This window comes from Canis lupus, chromosome 29 (assembly GCF_048164855.1).
Source record: "Canis lupus baileyi chromosome 29, mCanLup2.hap1, whole genome shotgun sequence".
Taxonomy (NCBI): Eukaryota; Metazoa; Chordata; class Mammalia; order Carnivora; family Canidae; genus Canis; species Canis lupus.
Window position 1 is genome coordinate 37,121,503 of NC_132866.1, and position 16,497 is coordinate 37,137,999.

Consider the following 16,497-nt stretch of genomic DNA (forward strand, 5'->3'; position numbering starts at 1 on the left):
GTGTGGGGCTTGAACTCCTGACTTGGGGATCAAAGAATCACATGCTCCACTGACTGAGATAGGCAGGTGCCCCACTTTTATTTATTTAAAGTAACCTCTATTCCCAACGTGGGGCTGAACTCACAACTCTATGATCAAGAGTCGTAGACTGATTACTTTTAAGGTAATTTTGGAATAACAATTGTTCCATAGAGATTTCTCTTACGTTAGGTTTGAGGATGTTTTTAGCTCTAGTAAGAACATGCAAAACGTTGATAAAGATAGAAGTGTTGGCCTGCTGAGCTTACCAGCAGGATCACAGTCACCACGGAGCTTGCTTGTCTGCCCATTCCAGTCAGAATTGTACCTGCTTGAGCACTTTATTCATGTGGATAGACTTTTGATACTATTTTAAAATTAGGGAACATAGCAAGAAAACCAAGATGATATTTATCAGTTTGCTCCTATAAAAATGAACTCCTGGCATATTCCTGTAAGTGTATATTGTGTTTTACTGGATACAACTTAAAATGGTAATTAGAGTAAATGGATATATTTTTTCAAGGTTTTTATTTTTGTTTATTTATTTTTAAAAGATTTTATTTATTCATGAGAGAGATAGGGAGAGAGAGCCAAGACACAGACAGAGGGAGAAGCAGGCTCCATGCAGGGAGCCCAACGTGGGACTTGATCCCGGGTCTCCAGGATCAGGCCCTGGGCTGACGGCGGCGCTAAACCTCTGAGCCACCCGGGCTGCCCTATTTTTTCAAGATTTTTCAAAAGTCTTATTTCGGGGGGTCCTTGGGCGGCTCAGTCAGTTAAGCATCTGACTCTTGATTTAGGCTCAGGTCATGATCTCAGAGTTATGAGACTGGGCCCTGTTTGAGGTCACATTCAATGCAGTCTGCCTGAGATTCTATCTTTCCCTCTCCCTCCACTCTTCCCCTTGCTAGTGTGCGTGCTTTCTCTTTCAAACTAAAATCTTATCTCTTTACTTACAGGTAAAAAGCGCAGACTCACCATTATTGAATGTGGGTGTGACATTAACATGATGATTGATCTGGCTAAAGTGGCAGATTTGGTAAGTCAATGGGAGCAGTGTGAATTTCTAATGAGGATTTAGCAGTGTGGTAGATTATCCCATTTGAAGGAAAGAAAGACTTATGATTATTAAAGGGATGACGAATATAATCAGGGATACTATAGATGTGTTTGAATTGATAATGAGGTTGATGGTGATATTGATATAATAAAAATGGAATGTGCAAAATGGAATGTAGTCTCAACTCTGAAAGTAGAGAAAAATCCTTTAACAAACGTAGTTAATTAATACAGATAGACATGTACATAAAAACATATAATAGTAGGGCCATTTATTGGACCCTTACAAGGTACTGCGCTAACACCTTTCTTGAAATTTCGCTCATTAAATCCCCCAATATGCTTTGGAGGTAAGTAGGTATTATTATCTCCAGTTTACATAGGATGAAATTGAGGCCCTAGAAGTTAAGTAGTTTGTCTAAGGAAGGGAACTTTGCTCTTGGTGGTGCCAGAACCTCCAGTTCTTAATGATTGTGACAAAGTAAGTACATGAGTTGCCTTTGAGAAGTTGTCAGGGTTTATAATAGAAAATCTAGACAGCACATAGCATATGGAAATTGTGCAACTTTGATTGCATTGAATGGTAGTGTTCATTAATTACATTTTAAATTAGCAAAAATAAATCTAAGAAAAAAGCCATATTGATTCGGAAGAGTCGGGTAACAGAGGTGGTTTGTTTGTTTTTTGGTTCAACAATTTCTAAAAAACTGTTTGGTGACAAAGAGCTACAGATTTTGTCCTTTGGCCCAGGAAGTCTCCTAAGATACAAAATAAAAAGTAATTTAATGTAGATGTTATAGCTATGCCATTCTAATATCAGAAAACTCAATGACATTCAAATTTTGAACATATAATGCTACTATTAATAGAAATAAGTGTCAATTGTCAACATAAAATAGTATAAACTTATAAATCTTGTGTTTTTGAAATGATTAAAATAGTTTACAGAGTCCCTAATTTTAAAAGCATAGACATGTTAAGAAAGATGTCTTTCATATACATCTTTTTAAGACTTAAAAAGGAAACCGTGCATTTGGTAAAATATTCAAACTATATTACAGAGTACAGTGCTTTTTTTCTCTTCCCTACTCTGACCCCTAATCTCTTAGTTTCCCTCAAAGCAATATCCTAGATATGTATATGAATACACATTCAACCCTCATAAAGCACATACTGTTTATTATACATACTATTCTGTACTTTGCTTTTTTTCACTCAATGTCTTTTTTTTTTTTTTTTTTTTAAGATTTTATTTATTTATTCATGAGACACACAGAGAGGCAGAGACACAGGCAGAGGGAGAAGCGGGCTCCATGCATGGAGCCTGATGTGGGACTTGATTCCCGGGTCTCCAGGATCACGCCCTGAGCCGAAGGCGGCGCTAAACCGCTGAGCCACCCAGGGATCCCCTGGCTTCAATTTTTAATCTGTCAAAAATGCTAGCAATACACATACTCTATTTTACTATTTTTCTAATGCCACCTCAATTTCATCCAACATCTCCTTTGTACTCCCATTATTTGAAATGAAATACATAACAATACGAATTTTAAGTTAGAGGATAAGTCATGTTCCAAGGGCACAATAAAAATCATAACCATCAAACTGAGATTTTAATTGTGTACATACGTTGATTATGCATTTCTAACACTTTGTTTTTTCATTCTTATGCTACCTCGATTTTTACCAGGGCTGAAAACAGAAGGAGAAAAAAAAAATATGTGAATTTTTCAAATTCAGAAGTTGAAAAGGGCTAGAAAGGGACTAAGGAACCGATGTGAAAATAGCCACAGGTGATTAATAACACATTTTTGAAAGGGACATGAAAAGTGGCGACAAAAGCTATTTTCATGGTAATCTCACATCCCACAAATACTGAAATGAAATCTGTCACGGATTGCGATCGTGGTTCAGGGGCGAGGAACATGTTCTTCTTTCTGATTCACAAAGATTTTCATCGAAAGGCAGAGGCCGTGGTGATGCAGCATAAGGCCGGGAAACCAGGGGGCAGCGGGAGGGAGAAAAGCCAGGTATCCCCATTGAAGATGCTCTGCTTCACTCATGAGGCTCGTCCAGTGGGGAGCGACTCGGAGACGGGATCCTAATGCCCGGAGAAGCGGACATCCTCCGGCCGGGCCGGGCGAGCCGACCCGCGCAGGCCGCGGACAGCCTGGCGGCCTCCCGTCCTTCTCCGCTCGCCGCGAGCTCCTCGGGCGCTCTCGCTCCGAGAGTCACTCAATGTCTTAAATGTATATAAGTAGTATAGTTCAACCTCATTCTTTCTTAAGTATTCTGTTGCATGTACCATTTATTTAACCTGTTTTATGTTGATTGCTCTGAGTTGTCATAAAGCCTCCTGAGTCATAGCAAAGGTGTGTACAGTACATGGATTTGTGTGTGTATGTATGTGCATAGAAGGAATAATATATAGGCTTCATTTGTCTTTAATTGACAAGGTTGTCATCTAAGGGCCTGTTGCCACCTGTACTGTTTCTATAACGAATTGCTTGCCCCTTGCCACTTTATGGTGTCAAATGGAGCAGGCTCCATGCAGCGAGCCTGATGTGGGACTCGATCCCGGAACTCCAGAATCACACCCTGGGCCGAAGGCAGGCACCACGCCACTGAGCCATCCAGGGATCCCTGAAGTGGAAATTTATATTGTGGTGGATATTGTCTCATGCTTGCCTTTTAGAGAAAGTCAAAGGGTGGTATTTTCTCTTATCAAAATGATCCCTAATCATTTCATTTAGTCCGGAGTAGGAGTTGGGAAACTTTCTGTAAAGGGCCAGATGGTAAATATTTTAAGCTTTGGGGTCATGGTTTCTCTTGCAAATGCTTAACTTTGTAGTTATAGTGCAAACACAGTTGTAGACAATACATAAATAATATGGGCAGCCCCGGTGGCTCAGTGGTTTAGTGCTGCTGTTGGCCCGGGGTGTGATCCTGAGACCAGGATCGAGTCCCACGTCAGGCTCCCTGCATGGAGCCTGCTTCTTCCTCTGCCTGTGTCTCTACCTCTCTCTCTCTCTCTCTCTCTGTGTGTCTGTCATGAATAAATAAATAAAATCTTAAAAAAAAATAAATAATATGGCTGTGTTCCAGTGAAATTTTAGTTATAGAACAGGTTATGGGTCAGATTTGGCCCATAGTCCATAGTTTGCTTATGGTCTGTTTTGAGTAGCTTCCTTGAGTAATTCTGTTTTCTGTTTTAGGTTCTGATGCTTATAGATGCCAGCTTTGGGTTTGAAATGGAAACATTTGAGTTTCTAAATATCTGTCAAGTACATGGCTTTCCCAAAATTATGGGCATTCTCACTCACTTAGATTCCTTCAAGTATAATAAGCAACTGAAGAAGACAAAGAAGCGATTAAAACACAGGTTCTGGACAGAAGTCTACCCGGTAGGAAGAGAATTAATTTTTGAATACTAACACTATAATCTTTCAAAAAAAATAAGATAAGTAGGATAGATTATAAACATTGCTTCAGGATTCACCTATGGTATATATCTGTTCATAGTCCCTGCAATATTTCCTCAAAATAGTCTGTATTTCAGAACTCTTGGTGTGTCTCATTTGTCTTTGTAGCTCCCTAGCACCAGGCAGTACCTGGCTCTAAGTGTTTTAGATTTGTGATTGTTTAATAGTTTATCCAAAGTTTCTCCTAGTTGCATGACTAGGAACGATAGTGCACACATACTGTCACTCCACCCTCCCCTGCATGCTGCTGTGGCCCATTGGTCATAGAATTTTTTCTGTGCCCAGAAGCCTCACTGCTCTCTCTGTGTAATACTCCAGATAGATGCCATCACTTGACTGGAGACCAGTCCTGAAGCTAAGTGTTTTGGCAGTTCTGCCTTTCTTAAGTCCTAACAACATGAGTACTGAAAGAAGGCAGAGAAGTTTGGGAAGCATTAATAATAAGTGGCTTGCTAGAAGTCTGCCTTAGGATTGCTTCTTATTTAGAGGTCTTTATTTGATGTAGTATGACAAGAATTTAATTGAAATTTAATTTTTTGTTTTCTTAATGTTTAGGGTGCCAAGCTGTTCTACCTTTCTGGAATGGTACATGGAGAATATCAAAACCAAGAAATTCACAATCTGGGCCGTTTTATTACAGTAATGAAATTTAGGCCTCTTACGTGGCAAACCTCTCATCCTTATATCCTAGCAGACAGGTAAAAAGTACATGTAAAGTTTTTCTTCCTGGCCCATGTATTTCAAAGCTGCAAAGGTTAGAAAAAGAACAATAAGAGAGCTTATTTTATACTTCTTTTTGAATACTGAGGGAGAAATGTAGTTGGAAATACCTCCTTTTTTGTATCATTACCTAAAGATGTACTGGCTTCAGGAGTAAAGTATGAAATGTTTAGAAATATGTGAGGTTTTTGAAGTATTTAAGGCTACATAATGTGGTCTTATCCTGCTTTTTCATCTTAATCTTCAGTGATCATGTCTATAGACCATGGTGCTCCAGTCACCCAGACATACCCTGGGCTTTCTTTCCTTTATATTTTTTTTCATACTGTTTTCTCAGCCTGTAATCCCTTTCTCTACTTGCCAGAATCCAAGGCACACCAAAAACCCAGATCAAAGCTTAATCCTCTCCCATAAAGTTTTTTTTTTTTTTTTTTAATTTTTATTTATTTATGATAGTCACACAGAGAGAGGGAGAGAGAGGCAGAGACACAGGCAGAGGGAGAAGCAGGCTCCATGCACTGGGAGCCCGACGTGGGATTCGATCCTGGGTCTCCAGGATCGTGCCCTGGGCCAAAGGCAGGCGCCAAACCGCTGCGCCACCCAGGGATCCCCCATAAAGGGTTTTTATGTTTTCATCTCTTCCTTAACCCCAGGTGCATGTTATTTTCCCTTTTTGGTGTCTTACAGCATGTATATTTTATAGAGCCTAAGAGCAGTGCAATCCTGTGTTTGCTTCTTTTCTTTTGGTAGATGGTGAACTGTGCTTCCTTCCTTCTGTATTTCCTAGAAGTTTCTGAACACTGTGTTTAGTGCACTAGTGAATTTGACCAGTCTTTGACACGTGAAGGGAGATGCAAAAATTTTGACATTTACTTCTGCCATATGATTGGGTTTTATTTTTCTAGGATGGAAGATTTGACAAACCCAGAAGATATTCGAACAAATATCAAATGTGACCGAAAGGTGTCTCTTTATGGTTATTTAAGAGGAGCACACTTGAAAAATAAAAGCCAAATTCACATGCCAGGTATCCTTTTGTTGTAAAATGTACCAAATTTGTAGAACTTGTGGGATGACTTGCTTCATTTCTCAGGAAAACTGAAAAATGGCCAAACAAGATAGAGCAACATTGCTAGAAGTTTTAAGACTCAGCTCTGACTCAGCTAGCAAAGTTGAGTTGACCAAATCTCCTCTGTTCTGATGATGTTGGTTAATTAGAGAGACACAGTGCCAGTAACCAACAATTCACTTGTGGTTGAAGTCTTCCAACTGGGGGCTACTTTTGTTGATAGTTGATAAACTTGTATCTGAAGCTATCTTCCTCTGTCTTCCAGGTGTAGGAGATTTTGCTGTGAGTGATGTCAGTTTCCTCCCGGACCCCTGTGCACTTCCTGAACAACAAAAGAAGCGCTGTTTAAATGAGAAGGAGAAGTTGGTTTATGCACCTCTGTCTGGAGTTGGTGGTGTGCTCTATGACAAAGATGCTGTCTATGTTGATCTTGGTGGCAGCCATGGCTTCCAGGAATTGGTGAGAGGAAAGCCATAGGAAGTAATGTACTGTAATGTACTTCAGCTTTTATATACTGAAACTTTGTATTTGTATTTGGTAAAAGCTACAATGTACATTGTAAATGTACAAAATACTTAACTGCACCAGGCAGAAAGTAAAAGTCATGTTCTCCATTCTGTTGCCAAGACACACAGGATCCTAGGTCTTTTAGTGGGAGCATTGCAGGCAGTTTGGTGCTTGTACTTTCCGTCTCTCTTTATACAAGAATACCTCATTTTATTGTGCTTCGCCTTATTGCATTTCGCCAATATTGCCTTTTTTACACATTGAAGGTTTGTGGCAGCCTTGTATCGAATAAGTCTGCTGGTGCCTTTTTTTCAAAGGCATTTGCTCACTTTGTGTTTCTCTGTCACATAATGTTAATTCTAACAATATTTCAAATGTTTTCATTATTATTATATTTGTTATAGTATCTGTCCTAAGTGATGAGCTCTCACTGCAACCTCAAATAATGATTGGCGTTTTTTAACAATAAAATATTTTTTAATTAAGGTATGTACATTTTTTTTATTTTTATTTTTTTATTGGAGTTCAATTTGCCAGCATATAGCATAACACCCAGTGCTCATCCCGCCAAGTGCCCCCCTCAATGCCCATCACCCAGTCACCCCAACACCCTGCCCACTCCCCTTCCACTACCCCTTGTTCATTTCCCAGAGTTAGGTGTCTCTCATGTTTTGTCACCCTCCCTGATATTTTCACTCATTTTCTCTGGTATGTACATTTTTAGACATAATGCTATTGTACACTTAATAGATTACAGTATAGTATAAACGTAATTTCTATATGTACTGGGAAACTAAAAAATTCATTTGACTTGTTTTATTGTGGTGGTTTAGAACCAAACTTACAATATCTCTAAGGTATGCCTAGATAATATCAATGTGTTTTCTAGCTTTCTTTGGTCTATTTCTTTTTTTTTTCTGTAAATATTTACATATTTATCTATTTATTACATATTTAGATTATTGAAATATTATATGTAAATATCATGTATTTGTATCCATATATATGGTCTTTGTGTGTCTGTGAGAGAGAGAGAGAAGTAATATTTCTTTATTTTATTTTTAAATTTTTTTAAGTAGGCTTCCTACCTGAGCCCAAAACAGAGCTTGAACTCACAACTCTGAGGTCAAGACCTGAGCTGAGATCAAGAGTTGGGTGCTTAACTGACTGAGCCACCCAAGTACACCATAGTATTTTTTATATGGGCTCCAACTTTAAATGCTCTTGCAACTTTTGAGGGGCACCTAAGAATATGTGATCCCGTTGCTCCCTATTAGTATTGATAGAGCTGCTTTGGTCTTTGTTATAGCTGTGTGGTATTTCATTGTCTGGATAAACCTTATTTATTGAACCAACCCAACCCTTGGAAATCTGGACAGGGGGAGTTTACTCCTACTTCCCCTTGTTTTTAACATTGCTGCAGTTGGCACCCTCAAACATGAGGTTTTTGGTCATTGGGAGGGATTTTCTTTTTTTCTTTTTTTTTTTTTTTAATTTTTATTTATTTATGATAGTCACAAAGAGAGAGAGAGAGAGAGAGAGAGGCAGAGACATAGGCAGAGGGAGAAGCAGGCTCCATGCACTGGGAGCCCAACATGGGATTCGATCCCAGGTCTCCAGGATCGCGCCCTGGGCCAAAGGCAGGCGCCAAACCGCTGCGCCACCCAGGGATCCCTGGGAGGGATTTTCTATGCAGTAAATTCCTTGAAGTGAAAATTTTGGATTTTTAAAAAAATGAATTTTCATTTCTTTATTTGGCAGTGGAATATTGGACAAACTAAATGTTTATTAGCATTGGCGCTTAAAGTTTTTCTAGCTAAGTGTATAGGTTACCAGGTTGTATACTCCATGAACTTTGGAAAAGTTTAATGAAGACAGAGGTCAAATTTAGACTTTAAGATTTTTTTTTTTTTGAGACAATAGAAAATGTTTTCAGGAACCATGTTTAGGATAATTTTGAGAAACTGATTGAAACCAGTATGTCCCTCTTCAGAATTCTTGTATGTTCCTCACTTTCCCTTTCTTGGTGGCCTTGACAGGACGAGGTGAGGCCCACCCATGAACTGGTACAGAGTCTCATTTCCACCCATTCCACTATTGATGCCAAGATGGCTTCAAGTAGAGTGACACTTTTTTCTGATTCCAAACCACTGGGCTCAGAAGATATAGATAATCAAGGGTAAGTTTGCCATTTTTTTGGTTTTTCATAAAAAAAATATTATAGAAGTTATATCACCTATCATTCTGCCATAAATAACATTTTAGTGGGATTCATTCCAGGTTTTTTTGTTCGTTGTTTTTGCTTTGTTTTATACATACACATGTTTCTGAGAGCTTTTCAGTTATGTGACCTTACATGGAAATATTCTTGAAATATTATATAGGATTCAGTTTTTGGCAGACCAGAATATTCCTCACATATCACAAAATATTTTCTATAAGTTGCTTTTGGTTTCTTACTTGGCTTTCTTTTAGTGGCCAAATACTAGTCCCAGCAGAGTAAGGAAGCTTATTCAGGTGGTGTTTTGGTTTTATTTAGTGGTTTATGTGTGACTCCTAATAAAAATCAGCCTGAAAATGATTGAACTTACTATTTTCAGTTTCTAGTTTATAATTTATCATAAATGTATACAAACAAAGGAACAGTTTTGGAAAAATTTATCTGCTGCCCTGTAGCAAATGATATAGATGATAAATACAGTATTCTTAATGTGTTATTCTTTCTACGTTTGTTAATTGACATTCTTTAACAAGAAGTTCTCACTTCTACCTCTTTATTTTAAGATCACTGTTGGCTAATTGACTTTTTAAAAAATTCCATTTGTTACCCCATTATTATTCTTTCTGATGCCTAGATTGTTCCTTCAGTCTGTCTTGTGTGTCCTTTTGGCACTTCCTTGTTAGCCTTTGAGCATTTCCTAGCTTTCTGAAACAATAGGGTATTCCAGGCTTAACTTTGTACCTTCCTTGCCTTAGATCTGGAGTCAGTCATTCAAGGATCATCTGTTTCAATTTGGAAATGATCAGTTTTCTAAAAAGATTGATCAAACATTCACTGTCCTTTAGAGCAGTTTTTCCCTAATGTTAGACATACATTTATTTATTTATTTAAAAGATTTTGTTCATTTATTCATGAGAGAGACAGAGAGAGAGGGAGAAGCAGGCTCCCTGTGGGGAGCCTGATGTGGGACTTGATCCTGGATCCTGAGATCACACCCTGAGCTGAAGGCCGATGCTCCACCACTGAGCCACCCAGGTGTCCCAGACTTTTGTTATTTAAAGGTTACCTCTTTATTCTCTATAAGTTCTTTTGAAGATGAGGGAACTGTTTCATGAGTTTGCTTATTATCTATTCCAGTGTTTATCAAATCATTCTTTTCTGTGCTATGTTATTTAAAACCTTAGCATTCCGGGATCCCTGGGTGGCGCAGCGGTTTGGCGCCTGCCTTTGGCCCAGGGCGCGATCCTGGAGACTCGGGATCGAGTCCCACATCGGGCTCCCGGTGCATGGAGCCCGCTTCTCCCTCTGCCTGTGTCTCTGCCTCTCTCTCTCTCTCTGTGACTATCATGAATAAATAAATAAAATCTTAAAAAAAAAAAAACCTTAGCATTCCTTGATATTATCTTCTATTTGCATAATTATTGACTTGCCATGTCTAGCGTAGCCAGTTACTGTACAAATTGAATTATTTTGTACTTACATGGTAATATAGGCAGTGGATGCCAAAAGAGGAAAAGCAGGTGGATCTGAAAACTGGTCGCGTGCGTCGGAAAGCCATTTTTGGAGATGAAGAAGATGAGTCTGGAGATAGTAATGATGAAGATGATGAAGAAATGTCTGAAGGGGACAAGTTGGATGATAGCTGTAGTGATGATGAAACAGAAGATGAAGCAGATACCGAAATGATGGATATGATGTACGCAAGGGAAAAAGGTGTCAAACGCCAGAGACTCCAGGAGATGGAAGAAGACCTCGAGGCGGATTTGCCAGCATTTGCTGACAGTGATGATGACCTTGAGAGGAGCTCAGAGGATGAAGGAGAAGCAGAGGAAGCTGATGAAAGCAGTGAAGAAGAGGATTCCCCTGCAGAAGAGAGGGACATTTCAGAATCTAAAGTTGTTGGAGACTATAGTAAAGCAGGACTTTTACAAACTAATGGCTTGAGTAAGAGTTTGAATCTAGAGAGTTCTTTGACAGTCAACAAAGCAACCCTCACCATTTCAGATTCAGGCCATTGCACAGCTGAAGAGGCATTTGCATCTGAAGATGAAACTGAGGAAAGCTCCTCTCTCAATACAGAGGAAGAGGATTCAGAAAATGAAGAGGTTATTAGGAAAAAGTTCCCAAAGTCTTCTCAAGTGGCTGATGATCAGAGACTGGGGTCAGAGAACTTAATTGGTGAGACCAGTGATGTCGAAGACTTACTCAAAGAGGAAGAAGATTACAAGGAAGAAAACGACTATTCCACAGAAACTTCAGGTATGCTTAAATTTAATGTAACTTGTGAACTTGGCACTGAAAATGTTCTATTTGGAAGTCTGCTGTTTTGGAGATTTTGTTAACTTTTCAAATATTGCACTCAGAAGGATTTGAGGATGAATGAGTAGTCAGCTTGAAGCAGAAAGGACAGATAAACACACTTAACCGATGTTGGCATTGGTCCTTTCAGGTGCCCTCAAGTGGAAGGAAGACCTTTCCAGGAAGGCAGCTGAGGCCTTTCTGAGGCAGCAACAAGCAACTCCAAACCTTCGAAAACTTATTTATGGCACAGGTGAGGGAGCTCTGGTTCAGATCTAGAAACGTTTTTGTTTCTTAGACCGTTTTCTGGAAAGGAGATGAGGAAATGGTTGGAGGATTTCAGTGGTACTTTTGAAATCCATATGATATCCTTGGTTGTCATAGTTCCATATGTGGCAGATATTTTTAGTCATCAGCTCATGGGCTTGCTATAAAACTTTTGATGAGAATACTCTCCATTATGTCATTTTATATCTGCCATACAAAATCCTTCATGAGATTTTTTGGGGGGGGTAGAATTTAGTGCCAGAAAAGAACAAAGTGGTGCATTTTATGCTGTGGTTCCCAATTACTGTTTGATTAGAACAAGGCCAAAAGAGTATATGGGAGCTAGGAGCATTGAATTGACTGATTGTTGTGTACTGATTTCCATTCTATTCAGGTTTTGCCTAAGTACTCTTAGTGATTAGAGACTTTGCCATCTTCAGAAGAAACTATGCTAATTAAAAGCTCTGCCTTTAAATGCCCCTTCCTTTTCCCAGCCCCCAACATTCTGTTTCCTTACTGGACTCTGTTGCTTTCTTGTAGGAGGGCCTAAGTCCTACAGACACATTAAGCAGTAGTTCCTTGGCCTTTTCTTTGTAGCTGATGCACTCAGGGGCGTCACATTACTTACTACAAACAGGGACCCTTAGTCCCAGGTCCTTTAGGGTGAATATTTGTTCTCATGTTTTCATCATGGTGGTCTCTTTAGTGACAGAGGATAATGAAGAAGCAGATGGTGATACCAGGGAAGAACTTGGAGGGTTGTTTCGTGTCAGTCAGCCTTCAAGAGAATGTAAGCACAAACTTGACTCTTTGGACTGCTCCAGATTTCATGTGGAGGCGCCCCATGATTGGGATTTAGAGGAGGTAAGGTTGAATGTGAATCATATGTTTGACTTATGAGACTATCAGAGAATTGCTCTAAAAGAAGATGATGTGATTTCAGTAATGCCTACCTATTATTAGCTTTTCATTTTTATAAGATAATAGGACATTCCCCCAGATATTGGACTGGATATTTCATGCATCCCAAACAATAACGTGTTTTGAGTTTAGGCAGACTGTATGCATATGTTTTGGAGAAAGGAAATGTGGATAGTAGTGTTAATCTTTATTTTGAAGCATTGCACATAAATTTTCATTTATTTGAAATATTTTGTTTTATAACTAGGATATACCTCATGTCCCTGAGTTAACATTTATAATTTCTACTATTTGTAAACAAAAAAATCATGACACTGGTAAATTTTCTTCCCCTGCTCAAAATTCTTTAGTCACACTGAAATTTATTGAGTTCTCAAACTTGTAAGGCTTAATCCCTTCTTAGACCTCGTGCCCCTCTGTTTTCTCTTCTAGAATGTTCTTTTTTTTCTCTCTCTCTCTCTTCTAGAATGTTCTGACGTTCTTAAGGCTGGCTTCTTTTGAGCATTTGGTTTTGCTTAAATTTCACTCCTCAAGAGAGTCCTGATTACTATCATATTACTTGGTTTATTTATTTGTTTGTTTGTTTATTTATTTATTTATTTATTTATTAATATTTTATTTATTTATTCATGAAAGACACAGAGAGAGAGGCAGAGACACAGGCAGAGGGAGAAGCAGGCTCCATGCAGGGAGCCCAACGTGGAACTCGATCCTGGGTCTCCAGGATCACGCCCTGGGCTGAAGGTGGTGCTAAACCGCTGAGCCACCCGGGCTGTCCATTTTACTTGGTTTAATTCATGAGTAGCACTTAAGCACTTTATGAGATTTCATGTAACTTTTTTTGCAGTATAGCTTCATACAAATTATAGAAAACTACATAAAAATAGCTGTTTAAGTTAATGGATTTATAGGTGAGGACCCCTGTAACCACCGTGTGTCTGTCCCAGTGATAATCCTATCCTCCCTGCAGAAGGAACCATGATTCTTATGGTAATCATTTCTTACTTTTCTTCATAATTTCATCCTCCAAGTTTGTGCCATTGTCCGTTTTATCATATTTTGGGGGGTTTATTTTTCACTATGCCTTTCCTTTTTCTTAATTTACAGTCCCCTCCATCCATCTTTTTTTTTCCCTTATATTTTATTTGTTTAAGAAACTAAGTGTTTGATGTGTAGAGTTTCTTATATTCTGGTTTTTGTGGATTGCATTACATCCTTATTTGCAGTTTATCAGGCTCTTCTCTTCTGTATTTCCTGTAAAATGATGCAAAGCAATACTAATAGAACTGTCTGTGATGATGGAAATGGAAATGATCTATAGATCATTGAGTATCCATTGTGGCTACTTGTGTCTGTTGAATACTTTAAGTATAGCTAGTAAGACAGAAGAACTAAATTTTAATTTTATTTTAATTTTATTTAATCTTAATTCATTAGAATTTAAATAACCATGTGGTTGTAGCTACCCAATGGACATCTAGAGATTTGATTAGATTTAGGTTTGGTTTTTATTTAGGGGAAGATTGCTTCCTAGATGATGGTGTTTGTGCATTAGGAGGCACATAAAATCATCTTATGATGTTAAAATCTGTTGATCTTCAATGCCTGGATCCATTAATTTATTAAGGATGTAAAATGGTGATATTCTGTTCAAATTACTGTTTATTGTCTGGAATATTTCTATAAAGAGAAACTTCCCCTCATCTACTATTTGGTTACTTAGTTCCGTAAGAGCGGGATAAATACTTGATTCTTTTTATCAGTTTGCAGAATGGTTCTCCAAAGGTGACTCTTTTTTCTTTCTTTTTAAGTATCATTTTGAACTCATAGAATTTAATATAATTATTTCCTTCCACTGAACTTGTTATCCTTATGGATACTCATATTTATCCCATTTCTGGCCAGTGGGAGTCTCTTTAAGTTGGTTTCTGAATTCTTTGACACATTCTCCTAGTAGTGTTTGATTGCTTCTTTGCCATCTGATATGATGAGGTGTTCCAGGATCATCATCTACATTTCTGATGCCCGACTTGGAAGCAGCCATAAGAAGTCCTGATTTCTTTTAGTGCAGAGTGATATTCTGGTGTCATAATCTAGACATAGGAATACACACTGCTATGAATTGGTCATTGTTTCTAGGCCTTTCAGTGACCAGAGCTAGGAGAATTCATATAGTTATTTCCAATTCAGATTCAGAATTGTAAGGTTCTTATTTAAACTCTTTTAGCTTACATTTGTCTGTTTTTCCACTGGGGAATTAATTCCATTTGACTCTGAAGATGATGAAATTAGAAAAGTGTGTAATTTGCTTTATCCCACTTATGCACAAAATAGTGTCAGAATAACATTACACATGTTACTGTTTCTTTTTTACACATTACTGTTAATATGATTACTGAAAACAAATTTTTCCTTCTTATTTTCCCCCATTTTTCTTTTCAGAAGTAGCTACATTTCCACCAGCAGTGTATGTGGCTTCTGATTTCTCTACATCCTCACCAACACTTGTTATTACCTGTTCTTTTAATTATTATTATTATGGCCATTCTGTTGGTATGAAGTAGTACCTCACTACAGTTTTGATTTGCCTTTTTCTGATAGCTAATGATATTAGGCATCTTTTCATGTGCTTACTGGCCACTTGAAGAAATGTCTGTTCAATTGGTTTGCTCATTTTAAAAATTGTGTTTTTTGTCATTGAGTTGTAAGAGTTTTTATATATTCAATTTGTCAGATATATGATTTACAAATTCTGTAGGTTGTCTTTTCTGTGCCCTTTGAAGTGCAAAATTTAAAAGTTTTTTTAAAGTGCTCGCTTCGGCAGCACATAAAATAAAATTTTTTAAAAAGATTTTATTATTAATTAGAGTGAGTGCGTGAAAGAGAGCATGAGTTTGTGCGGGGTGGGAGGGAAAGTGCAGAGGGGGATGGAGGAGTAGGCTGCCTGCTGAGCAGGGAGCCCCATGCGAGGCTGGATCCCAGAACCCTGAGATCATGACCTGGGCCAAAGGCAGACACTTAAATGACTGAGCCACCCAGGTTCCCCAACAAAGTTTTACATTTTGATGAGGTTTAACTTATATTTCTGCTGTTTATGTTTGGTATCAAATCTTTTTTTTTTTTTTTTTTTTTAATTTATTTATGATAGTCACACAGAGAGAGAGAGAGAGAGGCAGAGACATAGGCAGGGGGAGAAGCAGGCTCCATGCACCGGGAGCCCGACGTGGGATTTGATCCCAGGTCTCCAGGATCATGCCCCGGGCCAAAGGCAAGCGCTAAACCGCTGCGCCACCCAGGGATCCCCGTTTGGTATCAAATCTAAGAAACCATTGCTGAATCCGAGATCCTGAAGCTTCACTCCTATGTTTTCATTTAGTTTAGTTCTTACATTTAGGTCATTGATCCATTTCAAGTTGATTTTAGTATTTGGTGTGAAGTAAGGTCAACTTCATTCTTATATCCAATGTCCTAACACCATTTGTTGAAGAGTCTATTCTCCCCATTCCCTTGTCTTGACGCTCTGAATGAAAATCACTTGACCATAGGTACGAGGATTTATTTATGGACTCCTAATTATATTTCACTGACTTATATCTTTCTTTATGCTTGTACCTGACTGATTACTACTGCTTTGTAGTATGTTTTGAAATTGGAAAATGCGAGTCCTCCAGCTTTGTTCTTTTTTAAGATTGTCTTGCCTATTCTAGATCCCTTGGGTTTTCTATATTGTAGGATCAGCTTTCCTATTTCTCCAAAGAAACAAGTTGGGATTTTAATAGGGATTGTGTTGAATCTTTAGATCACTTTGGATAGTATTGATATCTTAACAATATTAAGTCTTCTGTTCCATTAGTGTGGGATGCCTTTCCATTTATTTAGATCTTTGATTTCTTTCAAGAAGATTTTGTAGTTATCAGAGTATATGCTTTGCA

At 38.3% G+C, this 16,497-nt stretch overlaps 1 protein-coding gene across 4 annotated transcripts in view; it reads left to right on the forward strand.

The window, feature by feature from the left end:
* BMS1 (BMS1 ribosome biogenesis factor) overlaps nucleotides 1–16,497 on the forward strand; it is a 57,291-nt gene that overhangs the window by 3,865 nt on the left and 36,929 nt on the right. For all 4 annotated transcript variants that reach the window (XM_072806175.1, XM_072806172.1, XM_072806173.1 and 1 more), the window contains exons 4-12: nucleotides 981–1,060; nucleotides 4,296–4,484; nucleotides 5,118–5,260; nucleotides 6,188–6,309; nucleotides 6,617–6,810; nucleotides 8,898–9,037; nucleotides 10,572–11,338; nucleotides 11,529–11,630; nucleotides 12,351–12,508. In XM_072806175.1, coding sequence (XP_072662276.1) covers nucleotides 981–1,060; nucleotides 4,296–4,484; nucleotides 5,118–5,260; nucleotides 6,188–6,309; nucleotides 6,617–6,810; nucleotides 8,898–9,037; nucleotides 10,572–11,338; nucleotides 11,529–11,630; nucleotides 12,351–12,508 — 1,895 coding nt within the window. The remainder of the gene's footprint in view (nucleotides 1–980; nucleotides 1,061–4,295; nucleotides 4,485–5,117; nucleotides 5,261–6,187; nucleotides 6,310–6,616; nucleotides 6,811–8,897; nucleotides 9,038–10,571; nucleotides 11,339–11,528; nucleotides 11,631–12,350; nucleotides 12,509–16,497) is intronic.